This window comes from Phocoena sinus, chromosome 2 (genome assembly GCF_008692025.1).
Source record: "Phocoena sinus isolate mPhoSin1 chromosome 2, mPhoSin1.pri, whole genome shotgun sequence".
Classification (NCBI taxonomy): Eukaryota; Metazoa; Chordata; class Mammalia; order Artiodactyla; family Phocoenidae; genus Phocoena; species Phocoena sinus.
This window is the reverse complement of record NC_045764.1, coordinates 152,681,830-152,701,878: the sequence shown is the minus strand read 5'-3', so window position 1 is coordinate 152,701,878 and position 20,049 is coordinate 152,681,830. Positions and strand designations below refer to the sequence as shown.

Here is a 20,049-nt window from a genome sequence, read left to right as displayed (position 1 = left end):
TTTGCCCCCCAAGAGACGTGTCAATATCTGGACACGCGCTTTTTTTTAAAGAATTTATTATCTATTTATCTATTTATCTATTTATCTATCTATTTATTTATTTATTGGCTGTGTTGGGTCTGTTGCTGTGCACGGGCTTTCTCTAGTTGCGGCGAGCAGGGGTTACTCTTTGTTGCAGAGCATGGGCTCTAGGTGCACGGGCTTCAGTAGTTGTGGCTCGTGGGCTCTAGAGCGCAGGCTCAGTAGTCATGGTGCACGGGCTTAGGTGCTCCGCAGCATGTGGGATCTTCCCGGACCAGGACTCGAACCCGTGTCCCCTGCATTGGCAGGCGGATTCTTAACCACTGAGCCACCAGGGAAGCCCTGGAGACACTTTTTGTGCAACAGCTGGATGGAGCTCCTGGCATCTAGTGGATAGAGGCCAGGGATGCTATTAAGGATCCTACAATGCACAGGCAGCTCCCTGCACCAAAGAATTATCCGGCCCCAAATGTCAGTAGTGCCAGTGTGGAGAAAGCCTGCTCTAAGGGGATCAGATTCCATCTTTTGCTCCTGTACTTTGTAACGGCCTTTGCAATTCCAGGTAACCTCATATTTGGTTCCTTTCCGAATCAACCCTCTTGCTATTGAAGAAACAGGAGTTTAATTCGCTGAATTGTGCTGAAGTTATTGACTGATCTTCAAATAAACAGTGGTGACCTAACTAGTGTATGAGGGTTCATTTAGAGAAGCAGAGCCACTAGGATTATATAGTCTGCCAGTCTGTCCACCTGTCTAATCTACATGTGGGATTCATTACAGGGCTTTGACCTTGCTCAAGTGTGGCAGCCGGTACAGTCTCTGGAAGGTTATCTTCATGTCTGGTGGTAGAGCTAGAAATCCATAGGGCAGGCAGTGGGGAAGGGAAGATGGATAAAAAGTGAGGGGAGGGGGAGCCAGGATGAGCTGGAGCCCATGAGGATGGACTGGAACCCCTGCCAGTTCTCACCGCCCCCAACCTGAGGAAGGGGAAGCTCACTGGTGGCCTTTGTCACACAGCTGAACACACCCCTGGCCCAGGAGTTGAGAAGCTACAGGAGGATCCCAGGGAAGGTATAGCAGTTGCGGGCTCAACTGCTGCCCCACAGCAACAGCGCTGCCCGCAGACAGTGAAAGTGCCTGCCCAGCCTTGCAAGTACAAACGGCTGCTGCACTTCCACCTCCAGATCCGCAGGAAACCTCTCCTGTGGTGGCACACCCTAACTGGAAACAGACAGGGAAGGGAATGCTGGAAAATGTAGTTCAGCCTAGCCAACTCGATGTGTTACAACGCCACAAGCAGCAGATCCCCATTTTTGAGAATGCGTAAGTAAAGGATGGGTCTAGAATCCCCGCTTATAAAAGTTAACGTGTGCTGTGTTGTCATGCTGAGTTGGAAGGTTTTGAGCGTCTCTTTCCTTCGGATCAGGAAACATCACTTGCAACATTCAGATGGCCTACCTACTGTTACGGTCTAAGGAAGGGTTTCTTAGGCTTGAAAACTTGTCTGCTCTTCACTTCAAGTGCTGGAGACTTTGCTTTTAAAGCGATTGACCTAACAGCCCTCCTACAAAAGGGATTAGAGAAGCCAGATACTAAAGGTCACGTTTTGTATGATTCCATTTATGTGAAATAGCCAGAAAAGGTAATTCCACAGAGATAAAAACAGATATGTGGTTGCCAGGGGCTGAGTGGGAGGGTGGGGAGGAAATGGGGAGTAACTGCTTATTGGGTATAGCATTTCCTTTGGTGGGAGTTGAAAATGTTTTGGAACTAGAGGTAGTGGGTGAGCAACACTGAATATACTGAACTGTTCACTTTTTAATGGCTGTTTTGTGAATTTCACCTCTAAAAATTTTTTTTAATTTAAAAAGGTTAGAGAGGAGCAGTTTTGAATTCTGATCTCAATTTTGCCATTGCTATAAAATAGATTAGAGTATTGAATATTATTTTTCCCAGCTTTATTGAGGTATAATTGACAAATAAATATTGTATATATTTAAGTGATAACAATATAATGATTTGATATACACTGTGAAATTAGTACCACAGTCAAGTTAATTAACATGTCCATCACCTCACAGTTACCTTTTTTGTGTGGGTGGTGAGAACACTTAAGATCTACTCTTAGCAAATTTCAAGTAGACAATACAGTATTCTTACCTATAGTCACCATGATGTACATTAGATCCTCAGAATTTATTTTATCTATTTTGTTTATTGTTTTATTTATTATTATTTATTGATTGATTTCTTGAACACAAAAAGAAGGGGTTTGAAAAATAACTCTGAGTAGTGCTAAGATCTGTATGATATTGCAGTCTGCCAAAAAAAAAAAAAACTAGAAGTCTAGAAACTTCTGTTGGGAAAAGGGGGATCCCATACTGCCCCGGTGTAGTAGTACTCCAAGAAGTAGTGAAGGAATTCTTGCCCTCATGTTGCAGGTCTGGAAAACCTCTAAGTGGGGCTGGCCCCTTTAAGTCTCCAAGACTGAAGTAATCTGGTAGCTAAGGAGTCATAATGACAACCTTCTTGGGTAATTCTCCCTGAAAATGTAGTTCTTACCCTCCAGTACCAGAACCACTGAGGAGCAGAGCCATCTTCTCCTCTGTTTGGTTGGTGAGAGATGTATGTGGATGGGCTTATACCTCTCTGGCTTCATTTTCTAAAATCTAGATGTCCCCGCCCTAGATAAAGGACCGTGATATTTAGTTTGGGTTCTTTTCTACCCTGTGGGGAACACAGAGTTTATTGAAAGGGGAGAATTTCTGTGAAATGTGGTCTAAGTGTTCAGTCCTATGTCTAAAACCTAGGAGAGAATGGAAGGGAGAAGTGTGCCTGTGAAACCCATTGTTAATGTAAATGCATCTGCTGAAAACTGTGCCTGGAGCCTATATGGATTTTGTCCAGGTTTTCCATGAATTCAGTATTCCTGACTCATGGGTAGTCAGTGCTTAGGAATTCTCCAGGACTCACACTCAGAGAAGTGGTTGAGAGCTGCCAGTTCATAACCGGGAGGAGAGGTGCTGAAGCCACCATCAGGAGACCCTGAGACTTGGGCACACACAACCTCCTGCGTAGACTCCTTCTTCTTCCCGGACAGGGAGCCGAGTTGATTGGTGTCTGTTGTTGCAGGAGATGCTGGTTTGGAGATGGACATGCTAGAGGACCTTGAGACACTGCAGTTTGAGTATGGGATTCAAGAGGAAGACCGCAGCTGGCTGTATTTGCTGGGCCGTTCTCATGGGCTGATGACCAAGGCCTGTGCCCATGCAGCCTTCTTCTGCAAGCTACTCCATAATTTGAGGTAACCTGGGTCTCCAAGGTCAGGCAGATGGAGAAGAATTTCACTGCAGAGAATCCAGATGACTTAAACTTTTTATATTGGAGAGTAACTTTGGCAGGGGGAGGGTCCTCCTACCTTTTCCAACCCACACTGGAGTACTGCTGGTCTGAAAGCACCAGGGAAATGCACACCAGGGTCCCTTGGCTGTGTTTATGCAATAAAGCATGGATTAGTGGTGATTTCCTTTCAGTGAGTAGACATTAAATAATCCATTCATTCATTCGTTCATCCATCCTATCATTCACTCCCTCATCAGGATGACCAGCTTGTCTGCCACAGCTACTAATCACTAGCCATTCCATGGCTACTGGCTGAAAATGGGTCAATTTTCCTTTTGGGGCTGAGCTAACAGTGGAATGCTTCCTCACAAGAAAGCTTCCTGGAAATCTGGGGGTCCTTATGGCCAGATGACTTGCCTGAAACCAGGAATACTGATTTTCAAAGAAGCTCTCAGTCCAGTCCTGGCTTCTGACGCTTAAATAGGAGGTGTGTGAGAGCCAAGTACCTAGGACTAGGCTCCTGGATTCTGTAACTCTAGGTCACTCCTGGAGCATTTGTCCCCACCCCCCAACCCCTCAGTCTGCTTCTCAGTTTACTTTTCTCTGAAATTAGATTAATTCCTAGATGGTGGGACCAGATCTGAATTAAACATGTTATAGATACAGCACATACCCGAGGAGGCAGACTACTCAAGAAGTTTGCTGACTGGCTGACTGGTAAGGATGCGTAGTAAACCTATTGGCTGCCTCCAAGGTGAGTGATGAGAAACCAATATGGGAAACTTCCAGGAGGCATCTTCTATTTGGAAGGATCAGGCAGAGAGAGAAAATGCTCTCCTTTTAACCAAAAGAGAAGCCTTAAATAGAATGGGGCTTGTGATGCTTACATGGAAACTCCAGAGCTTTAAGACTCCAATTTTCACAGAAATACAGAACGAATATAAGATTGCCATATAACAACATAAAAAATGCCTTATGTATTCAGAGGTCAGACTTTGTTCATCTTGGGTCAAGTGAACCTCCAGAAAGAGTGGCCTCAGATCCTTGATCCTCAGTTTCTTAGGTCTGTTTTCCCTTATAAACCATTTACTTTTATAAATCATTACGTTTGGAAAAAAGCTAAGTTACATGGTTTCCTGGGTTTGTGCAGAACTGAAATAGCAAACTAGAAAGAGGAGGTGTATAGTAGGAGAGGGGTGCACTCATCCTGATGGAGATGGAAATTGACAGCCGTCTGCACGGGAAGCAATGAAGGAACTGGCTCCCCATGTTCCAGGATAAGGTGTAATTGTAATTAGGTTGTTTACAGTGATGGTCCTGAGTCAAAGAAATGGTTAAGTAGTCAGACCTTGTGTTTAAGAAGGCAGGGAAATGCACGATACATATAACCCAAAAAATGTTCACTTAAGAATGTTTTAAACAGGTTCTGATCCTTTGAAAGGGGTATGCTTTACTTCCTGGAAAATTCACTCAGGAGGAACATTTCATTCCATCAGTGAAGCTGGATCAGTGGGACATAACTGGAATTCTTCTCTCTGAAGTACTTAAGGTGTCACAGCAGGCTGCATGTGAGGAAGTTAAACCAGAGAACATCAGAGGTTGACAGTCAAGAAGGACTGAGGGTCTGCGTTTACTTGGATGCGTGTCTGTGTTCATTCTCCAGGGAATCATTCTCCAGAAAATCATTACAGAAGAAGCAAACTTCTAGATGTCGCTTGGCTGGATTGCGTGAAGACACTCCTGATGACGACGCGTTAAAGGTGGGCATCATTGGAGGCGGCCACCTTGGGAAGCAGCTGGCTCATACACTGCTTCAGCTTGTCCCCATCCCAGCTGACAGCCTGAGGATCTCCACTCGGAGGCCAGAGGCCCTGGGTGAGGAGCCCTGCGCAGTAGAAGGGGGGCTTGGGTGTGCTCTTTAGGTGGTGACGAGGCCATTTTGAAAGGGTCCCTCAAAAGAGGAATCCTCGCATACAGCATGCCAAGTCCTCAGCTTGCTGGCCCTCAGAAAAGCCAGAAAGATGGTTTTTTAACTTGTTCCTTAAAGCAACTTTCTTCTCCACCTAAATATTTATATCCATATCTCCTCCCTGTGCCCTTGGTGGCGAGATATCTTTCTGGGTCTTTGATATAGAGAAGCTTTCCAAACAATTCAAATTTTCTAACTGGACCAGTTAGAGTCTGAGTGGTGTTTACCAGTTCCAAATATTTGGTCTTATTTTTTTAGAATAACATTTACTGAAAAATTTTTTTAAAGTTTTATAATGATTCCATTTATTAACTTATGGTGATAGAAATCAGAACAGTGGTTGCTTCTGGGGAGACTGAGAAGAGGCCCAAGGGAACTTTCTGGGGAGTTGGAAATATTCTGTATCTTGAGAGAGGTGTGAGTTACATAGGTGTATGCATTTGTCAAAGTTGATCAAACTATTTACTTCAGATCTGTGTGTCGCATTGTATGTAAATTATACTTCAAAATATTTTTAATGTAAAGTAATATATGAATGTTATAGAAAATTTAGAAAACTACTCTATAGGGAAGTAAATAATAACTACCTATAATTCTCCTAGCAGGGTTATCATTTCTTTCCCATTTTTTCCTCTCGTTATATCAGTAATTAACACTCTACGAAGCTTTTTGTATCCTGCTTTTTTCACTTCATGTATCATGAGCCTATTCCCATATTATTTGACAGTCTTCAGACTCATGAGTTTAAGGTTGTATAGTATTCCCAAGTATGACTGTATGATAATTTATGTAACTGTGTCTCATTTAGTAGGACTTCCTTGTACATAATTTAAAAAACAAAATTACTAGGTCAAAGTACAGGTACAGCTTTATTAAGATATACTTTGTATATAATAAACTGCACATTAAAAAAAAAATTTCTTGGCCAGGCTACAAGGCATGTGGGATCTTAGTTCCCCAACCAGGGATCAAACCCATGCCCCTTGCATTGAAGTGCGGAGTCTTAACCACTGGACCACTGGGGAAGTTCTAAACTGCACATTTTAAAAATGGTAAAGAATCCGCCTTCCAAAGCAGGGGACGCGGGTTCAATCCCTGGTCAGGGAACTAAGATCCCACATGCTGCGGGGCAACTAAGCCCGTGTGCCACAACTGCTGAGCTCACGTGCCTCAATGAGAGAGCCTGCAAGCCGCAAAGTACAGAGCCCACATGCTCTGGAGTCCGCGTGCCTCAACTAGAGAGAGAAAATCCACGGCCACAACGAGAGAGAAACCCGAGCACCGCAATGAAGAGCCCACGAACGGCAATGAAAAAAAGATCCTACATGCCTCAACCAAGATCCTACATGCTGCAACTAAGACCCAACGCAGCCAAAAAAAAAAAAAAGAAAATAAATATTAAAAAAAAACAAGTGTACAGGGACTTCGGTGGTGGTCCAGTGGGTAAGACTTAGCTCCCAATGCAGGGGTGCCGGGTTCAATCCCTGGTCTGGGAACTAGATCCCACATGCATGCCACAATCAAGAAGTCCCCATGCTGCAACTAAGAAGCCTGCATGCCACAACTGAAAGATCCTGCGTGCCGCAACTAAGGACCCAGCGCAGCCTAAGTAAATAAATATTTTTAAAATAAATTAAAAAAATAAAAGTGTACAGTTTGATGTTTTGTGACACATGTATGCTCCTGTGAAACCATCAACGTAATCAAGGTAATGAATCTCTCTACCTCACTGCAGAACCCACTCAGGAAACCACTGAACTGATTTCTTTTTTTTTTAATTGTTTATTTATTTTATTTTTAGCTGTGTTGTGTCTTCGTTGCCGCACGTGGGCTTTCCCTAGTTGCAGAGAGCGGGGACTACTCTTCATTGTGGTGCGCGGGCTTCTCATTGCATTGGCTTCTCTTGTGGCGGAGCACAGGCTCTAGGCGCGCAGGCTTCAGTAGTTACGGCTTGCAGGCTCTAGAGTACAGGCTCAGTAGTTGTGGCTCATGGGCTTAGTTGCTCCGCGGCATGTGGGATCTTCCCAGACCAGGACTCAAACCCGTGTCCCCTGCACTGGCAGGTGGACTCCCAACCACTGCGCCACCAGGGAAATCCCCACTGATCTGATTTCTGTCACTACCGATTAGTTTGCATTTTGTAGAATTTTGTATAAATGGAGTCATACAGTTTGTACTTCTCCTTTGGTCTGAATTCTTTTTATAATTGATTTTTTTATTGAAGTATAGTTGATTTACAATGTTGTGCTGGTTTCAGATGTACAGCAAAGTGATTCAGTTATATATATTCAGTTATATGTATATATATAATATATTATACAGAATATATTCTATATACATATATTCCTTTTTAGATTCTTTTCCCATATAGGTTATTACAAAATATTGAGTATAGTTCCCTGTGCTATACAGTAGGTCCTTATTGTTTATTTTATATATAGTAGTGTGTACCTATTACTCCCAAATTCCTAATTTATCCCTCCCCGCAATGGTCTGAATTCTTTCACTCTGCATAATTATTTTGAGATACATCCATGTTGTTGCATGTATTGATATTCTTTTTATTTCTGAGTAGTGTTTTATTGCATGGATACTCCATAGTTCATCTATTCCTCTGTTGATGGACATTCAGGTTGTTTCCAGTTTGGGAATATAGCTATTATGAACATTTGCGTACAAATATTGGTGTGGAGAAATGCTTTAATTTTTCTTGAGTAAACACTTGGGAATGGGGTGGCTGGGTCATATGGTAGGTATATTTAATTTTTAAAGAAACTTCTGATATATTTTTTCAAACTGACCTACAAGGGATGTTGTTCGGGTATAAACTTTCATCAACAGTGTGTAAGAATACCCATTTTACTACACGCTTGTCAATTCTGGGAATCTTATTTTTAAAATCACCATTGTAATATGCCTTTACAATTTTTCTTATTTTAATGTCTTTCACTGATCACTAGAAGAATTAAAATATTTTATAGGCTTATTGCTATTTCATTATTTTTGAGTTCTTTTTTGTTCAGTTTTTCTGTTGGATGCCTGTATGATTTTTCTTATTGATTTGTAAATGTTCCTTCTTTATTAAGGAAACTAGAAAAATCTTAACCTCTCAAGGCAGATTTCTTAAATCTCATCAATAGGACCAGTATATATGACATTTCAATAAAATGCATATATTCTTCTGGGAAGCAATATGTTTATTAATAATAAAACTACAGTTATAGAATATCACTGTATGTTGTATTAAGGAAGCAAGAATTCAAAATGCTCAGCATCAGCTTCTGTGCACTTTTGAGAACCACATATGGAAGAAAAGTGGATATGCATGTTTTCTAAAGTTCTTCTTTGTCCTGTGTATCTTCCTACCTGGAAGTACCTGAGTACCCAGATAACCTCAGCATCAACTTTATCACATACTTGTGGTGGTTAAGAGAAGAACTGACCTCTGCAATGTCTAACATCCTGTTCTCTGATAACACTTAAAACATACTACCGTATGTGAGTTCACATTTTTACTTTTGAGGATCCAGATCACAATAAGTACAATTAAATGATTAACTACCAAGAAGTGTTTTTAGCCACTACATGAGTTATCACATTTCTTTCTACATTTATAAATATCTTATTGACATTAAATTGTGTATACTTTACTGAAACTATAAGCATATTTTTGCAAATTCCTCCCAACCTCTGCCCTATACTCTTCCACTCTCTCAGTCTTTCCCATCATTTCAAGCCAGTTAAGCTGTTTAACTTCAGCCCAGTCACAGAATTCTTGAAGCCTCAGTTTCCGCATCTATAATATAGGAATAATACTAGCCTCTGTCTCATAAGGTCCTTATGAGATTCCCTTAGATAACGTATGTACTTTGTACATTATCTGGTACACGATGAATTCTGCAAATTGGAGAAGGCTTCATTCAGACTTTTTTTCTTCCTAAAAAAAGAAACTCTGAAAAATTCTAGCATTTGGTCTAAAACATAAGGTAAGGATGAATTATCTTACGATCTCGAGCACTGCTGCAGTGGCACCTGCTGCCATAGTCATGGGGTCAGGGCTTCGCTGCGTGGCTCTTAGAAGGCATGAGGGAATCTCTTCTGATTAATGTGGTGACAAGACTTGAGATAAAATAATTGTCATCCTCTCCCCACAGTTGATGGAGTTCAAAGTTCTTTGTACTGTGATCTTTCTGACTTCCTTTATTCCCTCCCAGATGAATTCAAGAAACTGGGAATCCAGTGCTTTTACCATAACTCTTCTCTGGTGGAGTGGGCCAACGTGATATTCCTCTGCTGCCTGCCATCTCAGCTGTCTAATATCTGTGTAGAAATTCAAACCAGCCTTGGAAAAGCCTGCACTGTGTACAGCTTTGTGGCTGCTGTCCCACTACCCAGGTATCTTGTTAGGGTGAGCACAGGATTGGCAGAACTGCCCTGTCTGCTCATCTCCACCCTGGCCCCTACCTCTTGGAGTTGGTCATTCCCAGTCATAAGGTGGAAGCAGCTTCATTGGCAGAAGGACCAGCCAGCCTTTGAAACTGTGTCTTCCCCGCTTTTCCAGCACTTGTGGGTGGGACCTTTTCTTTGATGTGCAAATGTTTAGAACTGCAGTAGAGCATTACTTCCAGCTACTTGAAGCTGAGGAGCGTTCCCCTTGTACGCCACTCAACAGCATGAAAATTGATCCGGAGCATGTGTCAGAGACTATTTTTGTACCTCGAGTGTCTAGCTCAGTGCCTGGCTTGTGGTGACATTGAATAAGTGTTGAGTGGATGGGTGAACAATCCATCTAAGAGGTAGTGCCCCAGTGCCAACCCACACCTGCGTTTGCCTGTGAGCAGTGCTGTGCAGGGCACTACATTGTTGGGGCTGGATGTAAACTCAGTGGGTCACGTGGTGCTTTATTCCAGTCCGGGCCCTGCACTTCCTGCGTTGGTGGCTTTACTTTCAGGTTGAAACTCCTACTGAACCACACCAATGTCTTGCGGCCTCAGTATCAGTGTGTTGAAGATCTTGCCAGCATCTGGGGGGCCAATAAGGAAATCACAGCTGCTCTCCAAGACCCTGTGATTCTTCAGGCTACCTGTCCCTACAGTCCTGCTGGTAATGGCTCACGATATTTTTGGTACTTTTAAAAATTACCTTCCTCTTGGCCTACTGCTATCTTATTAAAGCCCTGAGTGTGTGTGTGTGTGTACATGCGTGTATGCATGTGTGCTGAGGGTGTATGTGTGTGTATAAGTACAAGCTAGATACATTCTCAGCTATTTAGGTTTTACATGGGAACAGCTTTGGTGGCAAAAAGTAGCCTTTTTAGGGAAAGCTAAGAAGTGTGATTAATTGGACCCTTTAAGGATGAATTGGAAACAACCAGAGGAGAGAGCCTATTTAAACCAGAGGATGCAGTGTCTGGAACTAAATGGCTTTTCCTTACTGTAACCTTGCAGTTTGCCTTATTGGCAAGGACCATTCTAGAGATTTCTAGAGATGCATTTGTCATCAGCAATGCCTACATTAACATATCTGTCTTCCTCTGGTAGGGTCAACATGCAATGTGTTATAAAGGGCACACACAGGGTTCTTGGCCTGGAAAGGAAGAGCGCTTATCTTGAGGTTCATATAACCAAACTGTCTTGGACAGAAGGTGACTGTTCACCGTCTGGGGTTTGTCCTAGGTTCCCTGCAAACCTTTTTGGTGGTGCTAACTGGCATTTCCTTTCTCACTGATGTTTAGGGGGAATAATCCTCAATATCAAGTGGTTGGAGGGAGTGTTCTATGCAGCCATAAATGTCTGCACAGAAAAGGACATGCCCCACTCACAAGTGCTGCACCTTCTGAATGAACTGTTCCTCTCCAAGCGCTTTGAAGCCTGTGAGAAAGATAGAGTGTCTTTCCAAAAATTTCAAGCACAAGATTTTGTCAGCAAAGCCTATGCCAAGAACCTGTCTCGGAAAAGGTAAAGTATTAGATGAGTGGCCATTCTAACTTCTCCCACACTGTTTTCTTAGAAGATGCTTTTTATCTTTTTCCTTTCATGTTATCTTTAGAAATGTATAAAATGAACACATTCTTATCAAAAAAATTCAACTAGTGGAAACGTGAGAGCCCTCCTTTGCCCCCCAAATCCCTTTTCATAGACTACCTCTGATGGTTTTTGTATTTTTGTCTTTCTACCTATGCATTTACAAACATATATTTATATTGTCATTATAATATATATGCATATCTGTATCTATATATACATTTTAGAAACATGGGGATTATACTTACTACATCATAGGTACCATTCTATGTTAGTACAGTCATATCTATTTCATTTATGAGCACTGTGCAGACATCCATTGGATACATTTCTTTAGCTACATTTATTCATCCTATTTCCTCTTGATGGCAATGTAGTTCCTCTGCCCCACATTTTGCACAGAGGGCTGCTTTGAACATTTCATCCTTAAACTTTGCACACTTGTACCAGTAAAATTTCTGGGTCAGAGGTTATATATAGTTTATGTTTGATAGGTATTCCTAAATTGCTTATCAAAAAAGTGATACTTATATTTCTACCAATAGTGTATGAGAGTGCCATTTCACTACAGCTTGATAACTATTAGATCATTCTTTTTAATCTTTAATAATCTAATAGAGACAAATGGTTGCCCTTGTTACCAGTGACTTCCATGTCACTAAATTCACTGGACACTTTTAAATCCTTTTCTTCCTTGGCTATTGAACATGCCTTCCTTCTTGAAACAATCTTTTCTCTTAGCTTTCATGATACCCTCACATTCTCTTCATTTTCCTCCTGCCCCTCCGATTCCTCCTTTGCCAGCTCCTCTTATGCCCTATCCTTAAATCTGGGAGTTTTCAGGGCTCTGTCCTAGGCCTTCCTTTCTTTTCATTCTACACTTTTTTCCTGGGTGATCTTTTCCACTTCGGGGACTTAGGTTGCCATTACATGCTCCTCTGCGGAGTTGTTCAGGCCAGAACCTGGAAGTAATCCTTGATCTTACCCCCCTCTTATCTTTTGTGTTCTAATTAATCACCAATGACCTGTGGTACACTTTCAGTTTGAGAATTTTCCTTCCCCCTTATCCTGGGATTCTCTTTGCCTCTCTCTTATGCTGGATCTCTTTTTCCTGGACCCCTCTTCCTCTGGATTCATTTCCTTCTTCATTATGGTGGAATCTGTCCTTCTCCAGTAACTTCCTTAGAAAAGCCTGCGTAGGAAGTAATTTTTAGGGACTGTGTCTGAAAATGTTTTTATTCTAACCTAATATTTTATTGAGAACATAGCCAGGTAGAGAATCTAGGTTAGAGCAGAAGCAAGAACTACAGTCCTTCAGCCTGTGGAAAGAAAACCACATTCACAGAAAGATAGACAAAATGAAAAGGCAGAGGACTTTGTACCAGATGAAGGAACAAGATAAAACCCCAGAAAAACAACTAAATGAAGTGGAGATAGGCAACCTTCCAGAAAAAGTATTCAGAATAATGATAGTGAAGATGATCCAGGACCTCGGAAAAAGAATGGAGTCAAAGATCGAGAAGATGCAAGAAATGTTTAACAAAGACCTAGAATAATTAAAGAACAACAAACAGAGATGAACAATACAATAACTGAAATGAAAACTACACTAGAAGGAATCAATAGCAGAATAACTGAAGTAGAAGAACGGATAAGTGACCTGGAAGACAGAATGGTGGAATTCACTGCCGCAGGACAGAATAAAGAAAAAAGAATGAAAAGAAATGAAGACAGCCTAATAGACCTCAACGCAACAACATTTGCATCATAGGGGTCCCAGAAGGAGAAGAGAGAGAGAAGGGACCCGAGAAAATCTTTGAAGAGATTATAGTCGAAAACTTCCCTAACATGGGAAAGGAAATAGCCACCCAAGTCCAGAAAGTGCAGAGAGTCCCAGGCAGGATAAACCCAAGGAGAAACATGCTGAGACACATAGTAATCAAATTGACAAAAATTAAACACAAAGAAAAAATTTTGAAAGCAACAAGGGAAAAATGACAAATAACATACAAGGGAACTCCTCCCATAAGGTTAACAGCTGATTTCTCAGTAGGAACTCTACAAGTCAGAAGGGAGTGGCACGATATATTTAAAGTGATGAAAGGGAAGAACCTACAACCAAAATTACTGTACCCAGCAAGGATCTCATTTAGATTCGAAGGAGAAATCAAAAGCTTTACTGACAAGCAAAAGCTAAGAGAATTCAGCACCACCAAACCAGCTCTACAACAAATGCTAAAGGAACTTCTCTAAGTGGGAAACACAAAGGAAGAAAAGGAACTACAAAAACAAACCCATAACAATTAAGAAAATGGTAATAGGAACATACATATCGATAATTACCTTAAACGTGAATAGATTAAATGCTCCAACCAAAAGACACAGGCTCACTGAATGGATACAAAAACAAGACCCATATGTATGCTGTCTACAAGAGACCCACTTCAGACCTATGGACACATACAGACTGAAAGTGAGGGGATGGAAAAAAATATTCCATGCAAATGGAAATCAAAAGAAAGCTGGGGGCTTCCCTGGTGGCGCAGTGGTTGAGAGTCCACCTGCCGATGCAGGGGACACGGGTTCATGCCCCAGTCTGGGAAGACCCCACATGCCGCGGAGCAGCTGGGCCTGTGAGCCATGGCCGCTGAGGCTGCGCGTCTGGAGCCTGTGCTCCACAACGGGAGAGGCCACAACAGTGAGAGGCCCGCGTACCGCAAAAAAAACAAGAAAAAGTAAGCTGGAGTAGCAATACTCATATCAGATAAAATAGACTTTAAAATAAAGAATGTTACAAGAGACAAGGAAGGACACTGCATAATGATCAAGGGATCAATCTGAGAAGAAGATATAACAATTATAAATATATATGCACCCAATATAGGAGCACCTCAATACATAAGGCAAATGCTAACAGCTACAAAAGAGGAAATCAACAGTAACACAATAATAGTGGGGGACTTTAACACCTCACTTACACCAATGGACAGATCATCCAAACAGAAAATTAATAAGGAAACACAAGCTTTAAGTGACACAATAGACCAGACAGATTTAATTGATATTTAAAGGACATTCCATCCAAAAACAACAGATTACACTTTCTTCTCAAGTGCACATGGAACATTCTCCAGGGTTGATCACATCTTGGGTCACAAATCAAGCCTCAGTAAATTTAAGAAAACTGAAATCACATCAAGCATCTTTTCCCACCACAATGCTATGAGATTAGAAATCCATTACAGGGGAAAAAAAGTAAAAAACACGAACACATGGAGGCTAAACAATACATTACTCAATAACCAAGAGATCACTGAAGGAATCAAAGAGGAAATCAGAAAATACCTAGAGACACATTACAATGAAAACACGACGATCCAAAACCTATGGGATGCAGCAAAAGCAGTTCTAAGAGGGAAACTTATAGCAATACAAGCCTACGTCAAGAAACAAGAAAAATCTCAAACAATCTAACCTTACACCTAAAGGAACTAGAGAAAGAAGAAAAAACCCAAAGTTAGTAGAAGGAAAGAAATCATAAAGATCAGAGCAGAAATAAATGAAATAAAAACAAAGAAAACAATAGCAAGTATCAATAAAACAAAAAGCTGGTCTTTGAGAAGATAAAATTGATAAACCTTTAGCCAGACTCATCAAAAAAAGAGGGAGAGGACTCATAACAGTAAAATTAGAAATGAAAAAGAAGACGTTACGACGGACACCACAGAAATACAAAGCAACAAGGATGTCCACTCTTGCCACTATTATTCAACATAGTTTTGGAAGTCCTAGCCATGGCAATCAGAAGCAAAAGAAATAAAAGGAATATAAATTGGAAAAGAAGTAAAACTGTCACTGTTTGCAGATGACATGATACTATACATAGGGAATCCTAAAGATGCCACCAGAAAACTACTAGAGCTAATCAATGAATTTGGTAAAGTTGCAGGATACAAAATAAATGCACAGAAATCTCTTGCATTCCTATACACAAACAACGAAAGATCAGAAAGAGCAATTAAGGAAACAATCCCATTCACCATTGCAACAAAAAGAATTAAAAAAAAAAAGAATCTAGGGTAGAAACAATTTTCCCTCAGAATTTTTTTATTTTTTATTTTATTTTTAGCTGTGTTGGGTCTTCATTGCTGCACATGGGCTTTCTCTAGTTGCAGCGAGCTGGAGCTACTCTTTGTTGCAGTGTGCGGGCTTCTCATTGCAGTGGCTTATCTTGTTGTGGAGCACAGGCTCTAGGCACGGGCTTCAGTAGTTGTGGCACACAGGCTCAGGAATTGTGACTCATGGACTCTAGAGCGCAGGCTCAGTAGTTGCGGTGCACGGGCTTAGTTGCTCTGCGGCATGTGGGATCTTCCCGGACCAGGGCTCGAACCCGTGTCCCCTGCATTGGCAGGCGGACTCTTAACCACTGCACCACCAGGGAAGCCCATCCCTCAGAATTTTGAAGGCATTTCTCCATCATCTTTCAGCTTTTAAATTGCTGTTGAGAGGTACAGTGCCCTTCTAATTCTTCAATTCATGCTTGGTCTGAAATCTGTTCCTTTTCTCTCTGGAAGCTTATAGTATCTTTTGACTTCAGCATCCTGAAATTTTATTATGCGTCATGATGTGGGTCTATTTTAATGCACTGTGCTGGGCAGTTGGTGGGCCTCTCCCTTTTTCCCCTTAACTTAAAAAAATAAAGATTGTAAAAATATGTACACAGAAAAGTACCTATTCCATAAATTCATAAATATACAGTTTAATGAATTATTGTAAAGCAAATATCCATGTAATTGCCACCCGTAAAAGAAACAGAACATTCAAAGGTCCTTCTCAATCTGCATGTCAAGTTCTCTAATTTTCTCCTATTATGTCTTTGATAATTTCCTCCCCTTCCCTCTGTTTTCTCTGTTCTCTCTTCTGAATATTTTATTAGCCAAATATTGGACCTCCTGGGCTGATCTTCTGATTTTCTTTAGCTCTCCTATTTTCATTATCTTTGCATGTTTGTTCTGCTTTCTTAGAGATTTCCTCAACTATCCTGTTTCTACTATTATATTTAGAACATATTTTCATTTTGCTATATTTTGACTTGCAAAGATTTTTTTAGTCTCCAAATATTCCTTTTTTATGTAGCATCCTGTTGTCATTTCCCTATGCAATACCATCTTTTATCCCTTTGAGAATGTAAATGATAGAGTTTTTTCTTCTCTGAGGAGTCTTTCCTTCAGGATTTTTTTGACCATTTATTTTGGTCTCTATCATTCATTTTAGAGCTTTCTTCAAGTATATGGAGAACCTTGATTGTCTGCTCATATTTTTTAAAAATAAATTTATTTATTTATTTTGGTTGTGTTGGGCCTTCTTTGCTGCACATGGGCTTTCTCTAGTTGTGGCGAGTGGGGGCTACTCTCTGTTGCAGTGCAGGGCTTCTCATTGCGATGGCTTCTCTTGTTGTGGAGCACAGGCTCTAAGCGCGTGGGTTTAGTAGTTGTGGCTCACGGGCTTTAGAGCACAGGCTCAGTAGTTGTGGTGCATGGGCTTAGTTGCTCTGTGGCATGTGGGATCTCCCCAGATAAGGACTTGAACCCATGTCCCCTGCACTGGCAGGCAGATTCTTAACCACTGTGCCACCAGGGAAGTCCTGTCTGCTCATATTTAAGATCCTGGTTACTAAAAAGATGCTTGGAAACTCTGTGTTTGCTACTGTGGTCTTTACTACAGAGTGGTTTGATCAGCTTTTTCCTTGGGAAACCCTGAATATTGGTATCTTCAAGTCTTTGGGACCCAACTTGGGGAAAGAAAGCTGCACGTGTGTAGGGAGAGGGGTGGTCTTATCATTCAGAATATATTTTTTCACTTTATTTCTCCCCTTTTCAGCATATCCTCGCCACTCAAACTGCCTGATAACCATGCCATCATCTGGGAGTTTGTTTAGAAATGCAGATTATGGGTCCCCACCCCAGATGTATGGAATCAGAATCTGCCTTTTTACAAGCTCCCAAGTGATATGTCCATTAAAGTTGGAAAAGTGCTGCTATATGGTCTTTTACATCAGATGACCTGTTAGAATGGGAGGCGTGGCATATTAATATTTCTACTATGATTGTAGTTTCTCAAATTCTCTTTATATTTATAATCTTTGTTTTATAAAGTTTGAAGCCATATCATCTGATGAACAGAAGTTTGTACTTTTTACATCTTCTTGGTAGATTATACTTTTTAATTCTATCCCCCCTTTAAAAAAACTTTTTAGATAATCTTGATTCACATGCAGTTATTAAGAAACAATACAAAGAAATCCCATGTACCCATTTATCCAGTTTCCCCCAATGGAACAAACCATAGTACAATGGCTATACACAGATATTGTAAAACTATAGTACAATACCACGACCAGGATATTGACACTGATACAGTCAAGATACAGAACAATTCTATAACTAGGGATCCTTCATCTTGATCCTTCCTCCCCAACTTGGCAACCATTGAGCTGTTCTCCATTTCTATGATTTTGTCACTTCAAGAATATTATATAAAAGGAATCATATATTATGCAACCTTTGGGGATTGGCCTTTTTCATTTAGCATAATTCTCTGGAGATTCATCCAAGTTGCTGTGTGTATCAATAATTTATTCCTTTTTTATTGCTGAGTAGTTTTCATGGCAGTTATGTTTTCATGGCATGTATGTACCATAGTTTGTTTAATCATTCACCTGTTGAAGGACATCTAGGATGTTTCCAGTGTTTGGCTATTGTGAATAAGGATGCTTTCAACATTCATGTACAGGTTTTTGTGTAAACATAAGTTTTAATTTCTCTGGGACAAATGCTCAGGGGTGCAATGACTGGTTGCATGTTTATTTTTTTAAGACACTGCCAAACTGTATTTCAAAGTTGTTATATCCTTTTACATCATTAGCAATGTATGATTCAGTTTCTCTGCATCCTCGCCAGCATTTGATGTTGCCACTAATTTTTGTTTTACCATTACATCTATAGATCAATTTGTGGAGAGTTGACATCTTTATAATGTTAAATTTTCCCATCCATGTACACAGTATATCTCTCCATTTATATCTTCCTTATTTCATCAGCATTTCGTAGTTTTCAATATACGAGTCCTGTACATGTTTTGTTAGATTTACATCTAAGTATTCTATTTTTTGTGTGTGAAAGGAACTGCATTTTTAGGGTTTTTTTGCCCAAGAGTTCATTGCTAATATATATAAATAAAATTTATGTTTATTTTATATCCTATGACCTTGCTGAATTCGTTTATTAGTTCTAGGAGATTTTTTCTTTTTTTTAGATTCCTTTGGATTTTCTACATGGACAATCATGTCATCTATATATAGCAAGTTTCAGTTCTCCCTTTCCAATCTGTGTGCCTTTTATTTCCTTTTCTTGCATTATTGCACTGGCTACAACTTCTAGTGGTATGTTGAATAAGTGTGGTGAGAGCAGATATCCTTGCTTTACTCCTGATTTTTTTAATACTATAAAACCCTATGTCTTAATGCTTTTTAAGTTGAATTCCACTACGGACTAATACTTAACATTGCCCCATTTTTATTTGCATGTTAACTCCTACTTCTTTCCCTATACAGTTGAAGAGGGTATCTTTTTTTTTTTGAAGAGGATATTGTAAAAGAAATGAGGTCTCTTCCATTCCTAATGTCCATGATCCTCTTATGTATTTTCTTTCTAAATTCAAGGAAAATATACTGAAAAGGATGTTGATTTTATTGTCATAATCATTCTCTAATTATGAATTCCTCCCTAAATGCACTTAGAGAATTGTAAGTGTGAAAACTCATAAGTACAATTAAATCCACGTGTTGAATAGACCCAGATGAATTTTTAATTTAACTAAGAATTTTAATTAGTTTGATATAGAAAATGAAGAACCTTATTTCCAAGTGAAGGAGAACTTTCTTTAAAGGAAATGTTTAACAGCAAAATCAGATGTATTAAACAGACATAAAAAAGTAACACTATTTTTTCCTTACCCCAGGCCTTTCCCCTGGTTTGATCTGACTGCTGTGCAACTCAAGGAAACTCCCTTTAGCCAGTATCTCTCACACAGCACTACTTTTCAGGACAACCTTACCCACCTATACTGTGATTCATTTGGTATCACCCTAACCAAAGAACAAGAGCCAGAGGTTTCCACAGGTTTTTCATCCCAATAAGAGAAGAGACCTCAGGAATCAGGATGTTTTTCTCCCTCTACAGTGGTAATGCCCTGATTATCATAATTGACAGTGGAAGTCATGTGACTGTATGGTGTTTGCCATATGTTAGGCAGTAAGGAATTAGAAAATTGTACGGATGGCTCTTTAAAATCTAGAATAAAACAAAAGGTTCTTTACATCAGTATATTTGGGTGTGTCCGGCTTTTGGAAGCAACTGAATGAAACCACATAACCTGACACACTTAAGTAAGCTGCTTCCCCAGCAGCTAATTATCAATTCAGTTAATTCAAATTATCTCTTGTCTAAAAGCTAAATTCAAGAAGTTATATTGTCATTATTAAATGGTTACATACTTCTTCTGTAGCATTCTTTTCCTACAATATGTAGCTACAGTATGTAGTTACATTCTTTCCCTTTAGCAGTATGTAGCTGACAAATGATACACCTTGATTGTCCCACACTTTGAGTAGAAAAATAAAATGTGTGGTAAACA

At 40.2% G+C, this 20,049-nt stretch overlaps 1 protein-coding gene across 1 annotated transcript; it reads left to right on the top strand.

Annotated features, from left to right (window-relative positions):
* Positions 1-358: 358 nt before the first annotated feature.
* Positions 359-19,552, top strand: NOXRED1 (NADP dependent oxidoreductase domain containing 1). The gene is made up of 7 exons (XM_032618771.1): positions 359-1,344; positions 3,154-3,325; positions 5,042-5,238; positions 9,547-9,727; positions 10,284-10,435; positions 11,067-11,289; positions 19,375-19,552. Exons 1-7 carry the CDS (start codon positions 1,299-1,301, stop codon positions 19,550-19,552), a joined length of 1,149 nt encoding a protein of 382 aa, XP_032474662.1. The 5' UTR covers positions 359-1,298.
* The last annotated feature ends 497 nt before the right edge of the window (positions 19,553-20,049 follow it).

Excerpts from the sequence above, each read along its gene's own strand:
- NOXRED1 (XM_032618771.1), top strand. The coding sequence starts at position 1,299 with ATGTGTTACAACGCCACAAGCAGCAGATCCCCATTTTTGAGAATGC. Across the intron at positions 1,345-3,153 it reads ATCCCCATTTTTGAGAATGC|GAGATGCTGGTTTGGAGATG; the intron begins GTAAGTAAAGGA and ends CTGTTGTTGCAG. Across the intron at positions 10,436-11,066 it reads CTGTCCCTACAGTCCTGCTG|GGGGAATAATCCTCAATATC; the intron begins GTAATGGCTCAC and ends ACTGATGTTTAG.